General features: G+C 32.2%; 2 protein-coding genes and 1 long non-coding RNA gene across 4 annotated transcripts in view; 2 read left to right on the forward strand and 1 right to left on the reverse strand.

Moving 5' to 3' along the window:
* The window catches only part of LOC126970484 (uncharacterized), a 132687-nt gene that overhangs the window by 59416 nt on the left and 55105 nt on the right, over nucleotides 1–18166 (forward strand). The gene's annotated exons all lie outside the window — the stretch shown is intronic.
* On the forward strand, nucleotides 2570–3881 carry LOC126970481 (signal peptidase complex subunit 3). The gene is made up of 3 exons (XM_050816414.1): nucleotides 2570–2825; nucleotides 3017–3283; nucleotides 3676–3881. Exons 1-3 carry the CDS (start codon nucleotides 2683–2685, stop codon nucleotides 3803–3805), a joined length of 540 nt encoding a protein of 179 aa, XP_050672371.1. The 5' UTR covers nucleotides 2570–2682; the 3' UTR covers nucleotides 3806–3881.
* Nucleotides 7238–16822, reverse strand: LOC126970475 (FGFR1 oncogene partner 2 homolog). Of its 2 annotated transcripts, XM_050816407.1 has the most exons (6): nucleotides 16674–16822; nucleotides 16463–16600; nucleotides 15977–16228; nucleotides 14585–14713; nucleotides 12880–12985; nucleotides 7238–10307 (listed from the first exon to the last, which is right to left on the reverse strand). In XM_050816407.1, the coding sequence occupies exons 2-6, from the start codon at nucleotides 16595–16597 to the stop codon at nucleotides 10261–10263; spliced, it is 669 nt and encodes a 222-aa protein (XP_050672364.1). In that variant the 5' UTR covers nucleotides 16598–16600; nucleotides 16674–16822; the 3' UTR covers nucleotides 7238–10260. The 2 variants fall into 2 exon arrangements, with proteins under 2 accessions (XP_050672364.1, XP_050672365.1); XM_050816408.1 differs by lacking the exon at nucleotides 7238–10307 and having other exon boundaries at nucleotides 11585–12985.

An 18166-nucleotide genomic window follows, 5' to 3' on the forward strand; every position in this document is an offset into this window, starting at 1 on the left:
AAACATCAAATTTTTCAAAAAAGATTTTTCTATAAGTTTATGCATAATATAGGCTTTGAACTTGTTGAGGGACATTTCCATTATGTTCTCAGGAAGATTATTATAAAATCTAACGCAATTACCGATAAATGACTTGTCGAGTTTACTAAGCCTAGAAGTAGGCATTAACAGTTTATTTTTGTTTCTAGTATTACTATTATGTTTTTATATACCTTTTGAAATTTACTGCCATTTTTATGAAAATATACTAAATGTTTTGAATTTATACTAAATTACGCAGTCTATTCTATACTGTTACTGTTAATTAATTTAAAATAAGACTTTCATTTTCTATTGTAATAGAAACTTCAATTTAATTACCGATTGCGTTTAACATTGATTTGTATTGTACAAGTCTGTGTGACTATTGAATAATAAATCGTTCTTAGTGAAAAAGAACGTTTTGAAAAGAGCTCTATCAGGAAATAAATTGAAAATTTGCATGAGGGTGTATCGCGTGGAGCGGTATCTCAATGAAATTATACCCCCTCAGCGTCAGCGACGACCGACGATAAGCCGATTTCGTCTAACCATGTTCAATCAGTGAGCGATGAGTACCTACTGCTGAGTGTAGGGACTCGTGTACATTGTAGAATGCAGATACATTTTCTACAATTAAGCAAAATGGATAGACTGATAGATAAATGCTTCAATAAAACAAACTACGTTTAAAAAAGCCGACTTCAAAAACTCTAAAGTATAAAATAACTTAAAGAGATTTAAATTAATACACCTCTTATGCAAATCTTATACGTTTAATATTAATAAAATACTATTATATTTTCTACCTAAGTGCTACCTATTGATAGGGTTTAAGTCGGTGCTTGCCCATTCGGGTTGTTTGGTTCTAGATGAAGCTATCCCGCTCATAGTCAGGCATTGCTAGTGTAGGTATCTGCTATTACATTTGGCTTGGCACCGACTTCAAACCTATGAATAGGTAGTACATACAAATAATAGTACTTTATTAATATTAAAGCTGTATTTGCATAAGAGGTGTATTAAATGAAATCTCTATTAAGTTATTGCTATTTGCTTTATAGTTGCTGCACGACATGTTGTCAAACTTCAAGGCATTGATAATTTCAACAGCGCAAGAAGTAGTGAAAAGTGAAAGTTATTCAGGAGAAAAAGAAGATAGAACAGAACTAGTGTGCGATGCGGTGTGATCTGCTGAAGGCACCGCCACCGACAAGAGGAACAGCGGTAGACCGGCGAAGTGCTGGTTCGAAAAGTGAACGCAAATAAAGAGTCGTTCTTTTAAGCGGAGTTATTATTTTCAACTCCTGACCCACTCTCGTGTCACTATGAAGCATATCGATTATCAATTTGTTTCTAGGTCCCAATATGGACAGTGACTTTTGCTTACATCAGTTAAAGATATACGTAGGCCCAGATAATTATTATCCTATCAAAATATTGTCTTATGCAACGAAAAACTATAAATTATTATTCCATAATTACTGACAAGTAAAGGGTTACAGCTAGGGTTGCCACCCTACTTTATAATAATGTATTGTATGTTATTTCAGGTAATTGTACTCTAGACGATATGATATATGAGAACAATGGAGTACTAGAAAATATAGCTTCGTGTTGCATGATTTCATTCTTTTGGGACTTTAAATATTATTAGTCTAGGCGTAAATATTTCTAATAAACGAAGTTTATCGATTTTTGCTGAATAGATGTCGCTACAAGTCAGCACCACATCACTTATGCATTCGTTTTTATAAAATCTGAACGCAACCTAACGTAAACATAACGTAACATAATTATTTAACAGTTAAAATAATATAGTTACAATTATAATAGTTATTATTTATAAATTATACTAAAATATACAAAAATATTTTTGGAACGAAACGTGAAAGAGGTTCGAAGAACATCTCTTTACGTCGGTGCCTAGGCAGTAGGACATGCAAATATGTTGTGGAATGCCGAAAACTAAAAACGTTTGGTAGGCCGGTAGGTAATATTGGTTAGTAGTATTTAGACCAGTACGTCTTTTATAGGCTGCAAGTCCTGAGTCATATTTTAAAATACGCGACATGGTTCTAGGTGCTATCTTCGTCTCCTGAGATAAAATATTTTGCTTTTCAGACAGGATTTCTTCGAATTCTTTCCCTTACTGCCCTTTTTCGTACAAACATTACGTGGACATTAATAGCTCATTGTTTGTACCTATTAATAGCTTGGTACACAAACATTTTACTAATACCAAGCGTATGGAGAGTTTGGCAATTGCATTTTGATGGCATATTGCATATCGCAAAATATTGTACAATTGTTTGGCGCCAAAATGAGAAAACGCAATGAACAATCAAATAAAAAAACAGATTCCAAATTCAAATATAATATTTTATTAATTTTTAATTGTAACAGTACAGGCAGGCAGTAGGCAGGACTAAGTATTTTCTATAAAAAAATACGTGTAGATCTGCATCTATCCCATTGCCATTAAATAATTTAAAAAAAAGATCTATGACGTGTCTCAAGTCATGTCAGTTGAAGTTTACGTCATAAAATTGAAATCAAACAGCAAACGTGAACAAACGTCATCTTGAAAGCAAGCGTAAACAGCGATATTAAATTTAAAATAGTTTCATTAACTTAATAAAACCAGGAATACAGAAAAATAAAATGTATTCCGTTCTCACAAGGGGGAATGGTATATTAACATATACGCTAAGTGTGTTAGCATGTTTAACATTTTTATGTTTTCTTTCCACGTTGACCGTGGATTATAGAACTGCTGCTCAAATGAATACGGTAAAAGTAGTCGTGTAAGTAGACCCATAGGTGGCACAATTATATCATAGATTAAACCTTCAATACTATTAATAAACGGCAACAAAGTTTCACTCACTGTCTTAAGCACAGTCCATTTATATTTTATAGATAATATACCCCAGCAAATATGACAAATGTAGAATATTTGGTGTTACAGTTAATTTTTCAAATATTTTTATTACAGAAAAAATATTGCTGACTATGGAGTATCCAGGGAAAAGAATGATTTAGGATATTTAACATTTGATCTCAAGACAGATCTTTCTAGTTTATTTAATTGGAACGTTAAACAGTTGTTTTTATACCTTACTGCTGAATACATCACTCCAGCAAATGAATTGAATCAAGTAGTACTATGGGACAAAATTATATTGCGAGGAGAAAATGCAATTTTAGATTTTAAGAACATGAATATAAAGTACTATTTTTGGGATGATGGGAATGGTTTAAAGTAAGTTTCATCAGCATTTATTAAATATAATTCTAATATTAATTGCTAATTCTGCTTTTCTTAATGAATGTATAGGTTTACAGGATGTTTACAATGAAGCATGTTTCATTAATAAATTCTAACAGGGCAACAAACTACCTTCACATAACTGCCCAACTGTAGAGCCATTTGCAAAAAAAATGTACTGTTGGATAACATGAGATGTGTGAATTTAAAATAAATGAATATGTGTAGTATTATACTATTTTGTATGGAAGCCATGCATAAAATGTTATAATATGTCTCCCGGAACAGATAGGCTAAATAGTAGAAAATCACTATGCACACAGTTGAGTTTATCTGTTGCTCATAATATCTAAAACATGTATTATTCCAAATTTCTTTTGTTTCAGAGGTCACAACAATGTCACATTAACACTTTCATGGAATATTATTCCTAATGCTGGACTTCTTCCCAACATTGGAGCGATTGGCCAACATTCATTCAAGTTCCCCACAGATTATACCCAAACTCGTGTATGATCATAATACAGGGGTTTTAAAGAGTTCTAGTGATTAAGGACTTGTGTGTTATTTAATATAAAAGTAATAAAAAGTTGATTGTTTTTTTATAAGATTTTTATAGTAAGGCAATATAGCAAAAAGAATTGTAAAATCTCTTTTTACAACCTTTCTCACAAATCATCAGATTCATTGTAACATGCAAAGTTACTAATAAAGTAATAGTAATAAAGAAAACTATGTCTGAAATTGCAGTTTATTCTATATATATATATATATTATGTATATTTATATTTCAAATACAGCTTCCAAGTCATAGTATAATATTATAGAATTAAAATTATAAATTTAATTCTACATAATAAAGTTTCCTCCTATGAAAACCTAGTACTTACATCACTACTATTTTTATAATATGATAATATATTTCAGAAAATGAGTAATAACCAAACTCAATTAAATTATATACTCTGTATGGAATTTAATAAAAACACTAATAGTCAATATACCTTGTCTTAAATTTGCTGCTTTAATAGCAATTAACTAGTTTAGCCATAAATAATGTATTGATAAAACCTCCAATTTGTATTTGTTTCTGAATACAAATTGTGAGAACACTTTTATAAAGGTACAAACTTTTCACAATCTCGAACAATTTTATCAATATTATTAAATTGCTATGTGCCTTTCAGTGGTCACTCGAGTTAACATAGACAATTCTTTTGTTGAACACTGCAAAAAAATCAGCATATGATATCAGACTCACAATCACAGTGTCAAACTGTCTGAAGCAAAAATCTGCATACAAGTCTATTAAGCAGAGTTTTCGTTTAGTTGTTTCTACCGCGCTTTGAATTCAACACCACGCAACGGAAGTATTCAGTGAAAACCTGTCCAAATAACACATTTCCAAACTTAAAAAGGCCGGTGTGTCGAATTTCAGGTAAGTGCCCCTAAGCCTCCATATATTGACCATGGCACCTGTCAAAAAAATTTGGAAATAAGGATATTAGGTATTTAAGATTTTACCATTTAGTTGCTATCTTTTTAACACTACTACTACTATAAGATTTTATTGCCAGCATCGATATCAAATTCTTATAAATAATATATATATAATCCATAAGTAATATACTGTACTTCTATAAAAGCTAGAACTACAAGTTTAGTGATAAATGTTATCATAAATACACTTGTTTTATGAGAATAAAATATTATGCATTTGCATTTGTAACATCAGTTAAAGCTAAACTAGGTAATTCCATTATTTTAATAGCCACATTAATTTTAATCTGTGGATGAACTCATTGAATTATAACCGATAAGCCGTTATTAAATTAAAAAAAAACATATATTAGCTATATAAATCATCCAAATACCATTAATTTTTGACAATTTTATAATTCTATCAAATTGAAACATGAAACTTGTCCAAGATATTAAGATGTGGTCATGGTTTTACCAATAAAAGTTTATAAATTCAAAAATTAGATATTTCAAGAAATCTTTATTGCTTTCCCTTTACTAAGCCCTGTTTGATTTGACTGCTAGCACCAGAATGTATATAACATCGAGTTTGGGTGGTGGCATGAGGTTTTTCTAATGCTATGAGTATCTAAGGGTTAACATTCGGTCATTAAAAACCTGTGGACATACATTATTACTAAATTGCGACACTGCGCATCTTATCGAAACCAAACTCCGATGTTGCCAAAGAGCAACTGCGTTCTATAATTGTTATCAATTGCTCCTGAAGTACTTGCTCTAACAATCTCAAAAGTGACGACCATTTGCTAGCCTCTATAGTAAGGCCAACGAGACGAAATAAAGAATGTAAACAAAGTTCCAGATGTTCAAAACATTTTTATCGATATCATTGGGAATAGCAATTTTTTTAAATAAGAAAATTGCTGCCTTTTAAAGGGTGTCTAGAGCTGCGAGTTTGTGAATCTATAATTAAAATCAACAAAAAAACTAACAGTAACTGGTTAATAATAACAAAAAATATTGTTAATACGGAAACGACAAAAACACGTATCACTCGCACATATCGGACGCAATTAAAACAGGTATGAATTTGTTCCAAGAATGGTTCTGACTGCATTCGTGTACCACGAAACACGCAACAGCTGTCCTCGAACAATTGACGCCATTACTGCGTCCGAGTGATAGGGACAGGTATAATAATAATAATGTGACTGAGTAACCATCTGTTTGTATACATTATTTATCTAGTCTCATTGGCAAATTCCATTCCCAAATGATTTGCTACACAACAAAATAGGTAGCTATGATAATGATATAGGAAATAATCATGATTTCTTGAAGACATTTATCAATTTAATATAATACATACGCTTCTTTGAAAATTACTAGTTTTAGAGTTCCGTTGCTGTTTAAAATGTAATCTTATAGAGGCGAGACCCGTGGTACAAACAACTTAGCGGAATTTACACTAAAGATCGCCTATATGACATCTATAACATTTTAAATACTCCCTTATTTGTTATACTTACTACAATATATGATCGCTTTTGTAGATACATTAATAATTATGAATAAATATTTTTTAATCCATTATTTAAGGACCAGGGAACAAGGTTATGAGTAACAAAATATCATATAAGTCCAACTGGTCAATTTTATTAATATTAAGTCTAATTTATTGTAAAACTAAACATTATCTTAGTGTTAATAAATTTTCGAAATATAAAGATAAGTACACATAAATCAACACAGGCGGACCAACCCTAAGACATACTATAGGGGCGTGTGCGATGTTTTTAAAAGAAAGCATTGTTTACATAATATAAATTGTGTAGATATATTTATGTATCTTTTACATATTATTTACCTATCATAGATTATTTATGATTAAACTTGGTATGCAGGTACTTGATGTTCCAATTTGCACATTTGATTCCGCATTATTAGGTATACAATAACTAAGTACCATTACTATTTTTACACATACTTGTTAGTAGCCGACTCATTTGGGCGCGATTTTGACCCACTTTAAACGGGCAGATTTCGATCAAACTTCGTAGATTTATCAAGGAGAGATGACAATACATTAATTAGATAAAATTACTCCGTTTATCAATTTGCAAAATAAGATTTTTGTGATTTATATAATATTTTCATCTACCGTCGATAAGGCGTGAATTTAATTTTAAATTTATGGAAAAGGATCAAAAGGATGTTACTTTTAATTTTCAACCAAAGCGTGTTTTTTAGTTTTTTTAAACTACTTTTATTAATATAGGGGCACCGATAAGGTACTTGCTTAAGGCGCTCTCCACATGAATTCCGCAACTATAAATTACTTAATAATTAAAAAATAGTAGGTAAAGGAATGCGAACCTTACATGAAACTAAACAAACATCCGGCATCAATTTCTGAAATTGCATCGCTCATTCGAACTTGTGGATAAATGAAAGAAACTCAGATAATACTTTACAAAATTATTTATTTGTTAGATAATGCTTGATAAGTTAAATTATAATTTTTTAGACACATAGGTCGACAGATATCTTTAAAAACAACTTTATTTATTATTAAGAAGAAACCCGCTTTTGATTTTTGATAAAAACAAATTTCGTAAACTCATCCCAATGACCAAAGACTAGATTTTCATTTCAGATAGACCGGTTTCGGCTATTATTTCTCTTCCATTTAATAACTTTTTTGTGTTGCACCGCATTCACATATATAACGTCAACTATTGTCTTACTTGTTTTGAAGAAATTTGAACCCTATTTGTACCATATTATAATATGTACGTACGTGTCGGTTTACGTAATAATCCCAAAATTATACACAAACTACGTGATAATTCATTCATAAAATATATTTTTGTGCATATTGTGCATTAAACACACCACAAGATGGTTGACACATAAAATATTCATTTATTTAACTGTAACTCAACAATGTGAATTTATTTGTCTATATCTACGAGTTATTTTACTCATGTGAATTTCTTTTCGTCTGATATTTTTTTCAGTTTATATATTTTTTTTATTCATTGGACAAGCAGCCTTCACTTGTCCAATACAAAGATGCGCCGCAGATCGCATAAATTTATATAGCTATTATAATATATCTAGTCACCACCCATTAAAAACATACATCTTAAGGTGCGTGCAGACTAGTGAAACGTAACATGAAATGTATCGTTCTACCTTTCATATCATGTTCGCTCCAAGCGTGGAAGTATAGCGCGCTCATACCGCGCATTCACGACGAATTTCCCACGTACGTCTGTTTCTGCCATTCAGCCGAGAACGCGCCCCTTTGTGTTCGTTTGAAAAACAACAACGGGGCGCTCCCCATGTAAATGCAATATTTTCACGTCCAAAGTATGAGAAATTGTTACAAAGTGTGTTGCCTTTCATGATACATTGCAGCGATGAGTACGGCAAATTATTTCATTGCATCATACATTCTATGTTACGTTTCACCAGTCTGTACGTACCATAAAGCCATGTCAACATACGAACAACAACGGCGATTTCGTTCGACATCATTCTCAATGGTCTATAACTCGCCTTCGTAGCATTCTTAGCTAGCGTAGCTTTCTACCACCGTCGTTACATAAATGTTGACCCAGCAATAAGTGATTAATGTCGCGGCGTGCTCGTCAAAACACTAAAAAACTATTTAAACATTAAAATTTAACAAACATAAACTAAACATAGGCACTAGATTACAACTAAGGTACTTAATAGAAATCTGAAGAGTGGAGGAATACAACGAACTATAACTTCGATAATATATTTTACAATAATTATTGCTTTACAACCAAATACGCAAACAACTTCAATAATAATAGTGATATAGGTTATAAATGAATTCGAAACGTCAACAATTCTTGTTGTCAACAGAATTTACCTGAACACATTCTTATAAGATATTTACTAGTTGGTTACAACCCCAACACTGGCTTTTAACGGCTTTTTCAAAGATGGCAATGTCATGCCGAACTGTGGAATGGCCGCTACATAAGCGTCATCCCGTCAAAACTACAGAACATCTAAGTTTATTTAACTACAATTAACCACTATTTAGGTACAACATCCAAAGCTTACCTAGTCACATAAACAAAAGCATCTACATTATTATACTTTCTTTTATAATATGGACAATTATTACAAGTATATTTTCATTTCGATTTTATATCGATAGGTTTGTTGAAAATATTTGTCAATATTGTGCCCGTTATCTGCTGTGTGTATCTTATCATTTGCTCTACATAATTATACTATTGTGTTTTTAGAATGCTATAGCGATGGATCGTCGAAGTATTTAGCGTGAACGAAACTAGACCGTTCATTTCTTTCATCGACTAGTCGATGGACTAGTTCAAATCGTGGACTGTATTCGATAGACGGTCTATTACGAGATAACTTTGCGCTTGCGAGACTGTATGGGCTCGTTGAGACCGCCACGGTTAGAATCATTCATCATCATAATCAGCCGGAAGACTGCTGGACAAAGGCATCCCCCAAAGATTTCCACGACAATCGGTCCTGCGCTGCCCTCATCTAACGTATTCCGGCGATATTGACCAGATTGTCGGTCCATCTTAAGGGGGGCCTACCAACAATGCGATTTCCGGTCTGCGTCTTTCCCTAGACGGTCTATTACGACTTTACACTTTATTAATTCGTAATAATGACTTTATTTGCATTTTACGTTAACCGCAAGCTTATTATTTGAATAAATTAACAATAGTTTACAATTCACATTCCGTTTTAAACGGACGACAAACAAACTCCTTGATTACGTCATAGTCTATGAATTGAACTAGTCCATTAGCAATACGTGAACCGTCGACCGGTTGATTGAACTGGTCCGGTTCATTCAAAGCCCATCGCTAGAATGCTACCATATTTTGGCTAGCTACAATAACTACGTATAGATATATAGAATAACCTAATATTCAGGCTACTGAAATAAGAATACATTAATCTTTCACTGTGATTATATTAATAATGCTCTACTTTTTTTTTGAGGACATATTGAAACCCGTTTACCAAGAAGATGAAGAAAAGTATAATTCAATAGCTCATTACAAATTGGTACATCTTTCTTGGGTATACCAAATGTATTACTTATTTTTTATTCACAACTATACAGACTAAACTACAAAATCAAAATTTTTAAAGGAATAATTCATTAATTTTAAAATCAAAAATATCTCAACATTCCCGACATGGGTTGTTAGCTTATAAACGCCAATAATTAGAAGACAATCGAAAAATAACTAAGCACTTTTAATATTGTCTAAATAGCACAGTACATCTAAGACACAATATGTGCTACTGAAAATATAACTTGTAAATATCGCATTTAAAGCAGGATGGCGGATCGGGCGCAATATAAAAACTTATATAATCTATATGTTTAGATAGAGCCTCTTGCTGTTAGATAACTGATGAAAACATTGCTCAAAATTAAGGGTAAATTGTCATTAGTTTTTTTCCGACGTTTTCACAGCTGTCGCAATCAATCTGGACCCTATAAATGATCTGAGATTAAAACAAGGAAGTGTTTAATAATAAAAATACAATAACGCACCACACATAAGGCTTGTAATAAAAGTGTCTATTTCTTCTATATTCCTCATTATGTGGACTGTATACAGATCTGGACATTAATAATATAATATCATTTGTAACTTCTAATCACAAACCTGCAAGAGCTTCAATACGAATTACATTATTGTTTTCGATAAATAAATAAACAGAAGTAAACTTTTTTTACTGTTCCGTAGCAATATTTGAAGTAAGCATTTAATTTGCAACTTTTATTAATTACCTATATTGTACGAAAACTTTACAAAATCATTGAATGATGTTAGGTACCCATACGGCATATACAATTACATAATGCAGTTGCAATTAAACGAACTGGCTTCACTTTTACAGCTTCATTCTTAAAGCACTGCACAACTGTCTTACCTCCAATTTCCTACTAATTATCGTTGACAAATCATTGGATAGGATATGTCATATCAGGTTTTCACTTGTCAGTTTGACAATCATGCCAAAATTTAGGCAAGCACTTGTCATACGTTCTGACGGTATAGGATTCTAACACATACTTTTCTTTTTTACGCGTGTTGGTCGTCTCGTTCAGTTGTAATTTTAACAAAAGAGATTAAGATGCGGCTAGGCCTCGTCTGCAACGGTAGGTATTCATTTACTTATGAATTTGAAAATTATCCATAAAGTTGAGACCAGAAAGAAATGTGCGTCCCTCCCGGCCTACAACTTTACACCACTTTTCAGTTAAATTAAAAATTACCTACATTTCAAAGAATAATATGCCGTTTATGGGCAATATTTTCTTTATCCAATTTGTCTCGACCATTCAAATAACAATTTTTTTCCGATAGGAGGTAAATTGACATAATATGTCAAGATATGATTGCAATATGGCCAACACAATGTGACACAAGTACCACTTTTGGCGTTCGTTAATTTACAAGAACATTACTTAGATTAATGTTTGGTCTCCGCTGCGCTCCAACTAGATAGCGCAGGCATAGTCGTGAAGTGTGGCAAATAATACAACGCCCATAAGTGTACTCGAGCTATTCTCGTGGCGAACCGTGTGTGACGTTGACGTGTCACAATGTTCTGTCAAACTTTTAGTTAATTTAAAAATTTTAAAGATGCCGCAATAAAAAAAAGAGTTTTTAAAAAATTTTTCTTAAGTGGTGCGGTATCTAGGTGTAGTAAGACCAATACTTAATCTAAGGTAGCTAAATATATTTTTAAAATTGTTCAAAGTTGTTTTGGTATTTAGTGTAATTCAACTTATATTCAAATCACTGTTTATATATTTTAATCAAACCCATTTGGATTAGTTATGCCGATTAAGTAAATTAGTATGAAAGCTCTCAATTATTGAGAAAAGTCGCTATATTTCACAGTTGTCAATTCATTTGAAAATTTGTACTCAATCTTTTATTTAACAGACAACTTAACCCTGTATTTTAAAAATTAGTTTGATCTTTACCCATCAAATTACAATCATGTAGGTAATATTAAAATCTTTCCTTCCTTCAGTATCTAGAGGTTATAAGAAAAATTCTCAGCTACCTTCTATAGAGCATTCAAATTAACGTATATAGGATGAATTTGTACCATCTCATTACCATAATACCAACTGCTTATTAGACATATTTTAACTAAGAAAATGTATGGTCATGTTCTTTCAAACATTATTTGAACTTGAATGGGAACATAACAGTTCCATAGCTAGGAGAGGTTTAGTTAGCAAATGGAATTATTATGAATAAAACTTATAATAAATAGAATGAAATAAAAATAGCGAAACTTTTAAGGTTTTCAAAAATAACAATATCTAATATAATATAGCAATTGGTTTTTGATAGTTCCAATGTGCCAAAATATTTTCGTAGATTTGATCAGAATTAAGTCGTATTTCATAAGAACCTGTGACAATAGATTTAAAAATAATCAGCTTAGCTTACCACAGACTAAAATTCAGGACCCTACAATAAAATGGGTGATTCGCCATCCTTCTTTGAAGATATGAATAATATATTACACCCTTAGATAATTTATACGTCTAGATAGTCTCTTGCTGTTAGAGACCCAAGACCCAGGCCAGGAATATTAGTTTAGTGTGCGTGACAAGTTACGTCATACACTATTTGTATGACACTGTGTTAGTGTGAGTGAATTGCTCAAATAGAGCTTAGTTCTAAAGTCTTATTTTTTTCAACGTTTTCACAACTGTCATATCTAGATGTATAAATGATCTAAGATTACACCTACCAAGTCCTATAGGTTCGAATTTGTATAGTTGGCATTAGTATGTAACACTAGGGTCGTTAAGACTAAACTCATTTATAAACTAAAATATAGAACAGAAGGTGTTGTAAAAATTGAATGATCACCACATTAACTTCACCCCATCAATAACATATTATATAATTTAGAAAAATAGTAAAATTAGTTTGTCGACTGCGAGAAAGAATGTTCATATTGAGACAGATTGCGCGGTTGACGAACATGCGCCTAGAGGCAGCAAGAATCAACTGTAGTACGTCACGCACCCGACAGAGGTGGCCCGTCTGTCTGAACATTCTTGTCTTCCATTGGCGGGACCAAGGGCCGGTCTGAGCCATACCTTCGTGATATATCCAACATCTCTCGTAAGCCCTGGAATTTTCATATAGTTTAGTGTTCACTTTGTGTTTTATAATAGTTATTTATGCAACTGTTGTGTAATATTAAAACATGAATGTGGGTTTATTATATTATCAGTTGATAATAGTATCACATGAGTGTTTTAATACCTAATTATCTACAGTTGCATACAAGACTTTATCTACACCCATAATACGAATCCTCTATTTAAAAATTTAATTTGAAGCTCACTCATGAACCTGTTTTGTAACTTAATTGTATTTGTATGTTCACTTGTTTTCCGCGATACAGGCATGCCTAGTGGATAAAAGCACTGCTAATTTTGTATTTATGTATCCATTTTGTCAATAAATATACTTTCTTTCTTTCTTCTTCTTTCTATAAAAGATTCTCAAACGCTACTGCTAACATTAAAATAGCCAGTCTTAAGTAACCATAACATCATCCAAAGGAGTGTTATTATGAAATCGGATGATATAATGTTGAATTGGACTGATTTTCATTACAACACTCATTTGGATGATGAATGGTTATTAGGACATTGGACGTTTTAATGTTGGCAATAAGCTAACTGTTTTAGAATCTTTAATAGAGGATTTAAAGCATGGGTGTAAATAAATATAGTTACGACCTTACTCCAAAACTGTGTCTACAGGTCCTTAAAAATTATTGTATTAGTCATTGAAATTTCTCTCCAACATTCTAGTGTGGTAGCTATTTGCAGTTTGATACCACACATGTAGTAAAAAATCGCGAATAGCCGGGCGGCGGTGATCACTTACCCTTAGGTGACCCGTACGTTCCTTTTGCCATCTATTCCATAATAAATCAGTCAAGACATTCTTGAGTAAGTTTCATTCAAAATAAAATAATTAATTTCACTATGGATTTAACATTTAGGTATTGAAGAATCTACTAATAAGTATATTAGATTATATATGTGAACATTACTGTGGTTCATTATGAAGGGCACCGTAGCTATTGAAATTACTGGGCAAATGAGACTTAACATCTTATGTCTCAAGGTGACGAGCGCAATTGTAGTGCCGCTCAGAATTTTGGAGTTTTTGAGGTTGCCTGTTTTTTTAATTAATATTACCCATACTTAGAAAAATGTTTTGTAAATTTCCAATAATATTATATTCCTAAATACCTCAATGTTTTACTAATCTACCTACCCCCTTTAACCTCAGTCTTGCCTGTCTTATCTGCATTACCATACATAATTTGATACAAATATGGATCTGAAGTAAACAAAATAAAGCAAATACCCTTAACACATATCTTTATAGTCACAGGTGTGATAGAAGTATCGGAATTTAAAAAATCTGTTCACTAATTATTAGTGTATATTTATAAAAGAATTTTAGGAAGGTTAATAAAAATGAGAAGATATTATATACAGTAGTATGATATATCATTGAAATGGCGAAAGATTTGCGTAAACTAGAATAGTATCAATTTCACACAATAACTAAACTTTATTTTTCCCTGAAGATAAAAAAAGAAATCACTTAGTCCGCTCATAAAGCATAAACTAATAGATGAAAAGATATTATATCAAATAATATAAAAGATTATATATTATAGATGCAAATAGATATTCCTTACCTTATTTTCCGTTATTAGCCTTTGGTATAGTTCTTCCTCCTTTCTGGTATCTCCATGTGCATCAATATTTACAGACTTATACATAATGGTTGTCATTTCATTTATCCGCTCTGCTTGCTGACGAATTAACTGAAAATTTTATTTCATAAAATAAAGAATAGAATCCAAATAAAAGTTACGTATTAAATAGAAGTATTGTTCAACTAAGCATATGGCTGGAATATAACAGTGTTTTTCGTGGGATAGGAGCTTACAAGTAAATTATTACCACTCTTTTGAAACATTTGTGATTCAAATAGCTCTTTGAGATCTCTAATAGACAGACGATGCACAATAAAGCAATGTGTCAAGAGGCAGCTCTGTGTGGCGTTCGTTCACACAATTTTTTTAAGGAGAGTTGTATGAATGTCCATATCGGTCACCAGATGTTAAGTGATCATTATTACTCACATTTTACTGTAACGCCAAGATCACACAAGTGCTGCCATCGTTTTAAGAATTAACTTGCATTTAGTTTCTTATTGAATCTTCTTAGCAATAAAGATTTTGTAATTGATTATTTTCTTATGCCACAAATACTTAGATAGTATCGTTCTTGCACAATTTCACAACACACACTGGCATTTTTAAAATATATTATTGAGACACAAGCTGATCGATCACAGACGATGACAATTCTCATTATGGCCGCCTATCGTCCTGTGGTAGTGTAAGTGTGTGCGTGAGGCTCTATTAACATTTTAATCAGCTTGTTTGTGTGCTACACTATTATGTAAGGTGACAGAGTCCTTATTATTTTACTAGTCCGTGTCTCAGACATACCTATAATTTAACCACAAATTCACCAATTGTGTTACCATAAATAAATAAATATTTTTGTATATCTTTTTAAACTAGGTATTATAGTTTCAAACAATAGTAAAAGTATTTAGTGAATAATAATATGGCAATACATAACAAACATATTTAAAAGTAAAATTTAAACCATCAATCTCTTTGAACCAAACCATATTTGGCTAGCTAACTAGAATATTCTAGTAAATTTAAAGAATATGCATATACACTCTATGATGATGATAACATCAAAGACCTATTCAAAGGTATCTTTACTTAACTGTTGAGATTATAAAACATCTTAATTAATTAACATAATAACATATCCAGTGCCTGTTGTAAACATAATAAAAATCATAATTTAATGAAAATTCGCCAATATGCCTATGCATGTTATCAAGAATTTACCATGGCAACATTATATTTTCTTAAATTAACGATGGTCTAGTATTGAAGTTATGGTCTAATTACAAAAAAAGTCCTCTTTAGCAGTAGAAAATACATATTTTTATTGTATCATACTATGATTATGAACAGATAAATTTACTATACACTTACCTCTTGTTGTTTTTCGTTGATTGCAGCTGTAAAATCTATCCTTGACTCCCAGACTCTTTTCTCTGTGTGCTGTCTGTATTTGGACATTATAAGATCCAAAGCACGTCTATGATCTTCTAATGCAGCCCGGAGCTCCCCATTCTCTCGTTGCACATCCCTCATCAAACGAGATTCCCTCTCTATACTTGCTATTAACTCACCTCTTGGTCTTTCTCTAGATGCTTCATTTAGTGTGTCCACCTCTTCTTTGTACTAAAATGAAAAATCCCATTTTTATCCATTTCAAATCGGAAGTATTGTTACACTAGCATTTAATCATGAGTATTGTTTTGTTTGATTGATTGTTTGTAAGATTTGCAACTAATAGAAAAACAATTTCAAAAGATTTTAATCCAATACAGAGGAATAATTTTATGCTATGTAGTACATACATCCTAAAACGTCGACACAAGCTTTTATGTTTTAGTAGAGAAGTAGCACACACACCTGTTTCATAGTGCTGATTTGTCGATAGACTGTTTGTGATTCAGTTAATAAAGCATCCGCTTCTGTTTCACGATCTTTAAGACGGCCTGCTAGTCGTTTTGCATCCAAAATCATTTGTTGTATAGTCAGTGACATATTCTGTAAGAGGCCAACAACTTACAAAAACCTGTGTCGTTTAAGTATTTCAAATGCTGCAAACACTAACACTTACTCTGTAAGTTTCATTAAGTAATGGCACAAAATATAGATCATCTATCGAATAAATAATTTACAGTTATATGCCAATTAAAAATGATTTTAATAAGATGCACATCAGCTGTTTCTATGAATTGCTTCGGCAACCATTTTAATTTTTAAGAACACAGGATGATATTGTTTGTAGTTGTACCCAAAGAGAATTTAAGCACTAGTTGTACCAAAGAGTACATTATAACGTTACATTTCCACAGAGTGTTATTATCACCATTACTCCCAGCCTGAGATAAAGAGAAGAATACCTTTATAAGACGAAGATTATTTATTAACAAAGGAATAATCTTATATCTACAATAAGATTGTGGTGATTTTTATTAATTATTTCTAATATAGCTGCTCCCCTTCTATAAATTTTAGAGAAGAAGTTGAATTAATTAATAGTTTAATTTATGTAAATATCTACTTAACATCAGAAAAAAAGTTCAACCTAAGAAATTGTCTCACGAAATTGAAAAAATTTCTAATTCATTTCCCATTTTATGTAAAGACGCAAATTTTTCCCCCGGCGCTATCACTCCCACTGGATTTCTAGATTGATACACTTCCAAGTATTATGTCTATAATTTGTAAAGCATTTTTGAAGAGTTTAATATTATGTCATAGTTCTGTTCTTCCAGTACAAAAGAAATAACTGCCTATTAACGATCTCTTCAACTATCTTCTTTACAGCCTTTTTTGTACTCGAACCAATTGCCGCGTGCAACGTGCTTGAATTGTCAGGGATCAATGCTTCGTTTTATGTATTTTACCGTATTTACCAAGCGGAGTATCTTGAAGTACTTGAGCTGATTCATTCCCCAAATTTCAATATCAGGACTATATACACGAGGACCTCCAAAAAAAAACGGGTTGCACAGTGGCGGCAGAAGTGAAATCTTGAACAAACATTGTGGTATTTTGAATATTTTGGAATAGTTAGGGAATAATTTCACACGAATTATTGCTTTATTTATCGGTATAAAAGAACAACCATTTAATGGTTAAATATAAATTTAAGTTTATCTCGGAGAGGCAGCTATGATTGTAGGCGCCACCGCTAAAACTGCAACTACTGAAGTTACAAAACTCAAAATTCCAAACTTCAGTAATAGTATCCCAGTATCGAACCTGGGTGGCGGCGCTGGGCACCAAGATAAGAGAGAAATTCTTTAAGCAGCAAATTGCCCCTGCAAAATCTTAGCACGACGTCAAAATAGGTAAGTAGCTTTTTAGTTACCCGACTGGAACACATATGCTCTGGGCGTTGTCGAAAGCTGCTCTTGGTAACTTCCACCAGCCGTCGCTGCCGCCTCTGCACACGAGTAATGACACCCATTTGGGGAAAAGAGAAATCATATCCGAGAAAGAGTACACAGAAACTCTTCCAACTTGCTTCCAACTCGACTCTTGAAGACGACGAAAAAAGGCCGCGACAGACAGAAAACTGTCTGATTGGTGAGCTTTGTTTTC

Source organism: Leptidea sinapis, chromosome 21 (genome assembly GCF_905404315.1).
Source record: "Leptidea sinapis chromosome 21, ilLepSina1.1, whole genome shotgun sequence".
Classification (NCBI taxonomy): Eukaryota; Metazoa; Arthropoda; class Insecta; order Lepidoptera; family Pieridae; genus Leptidea; species Leptidea sinapis.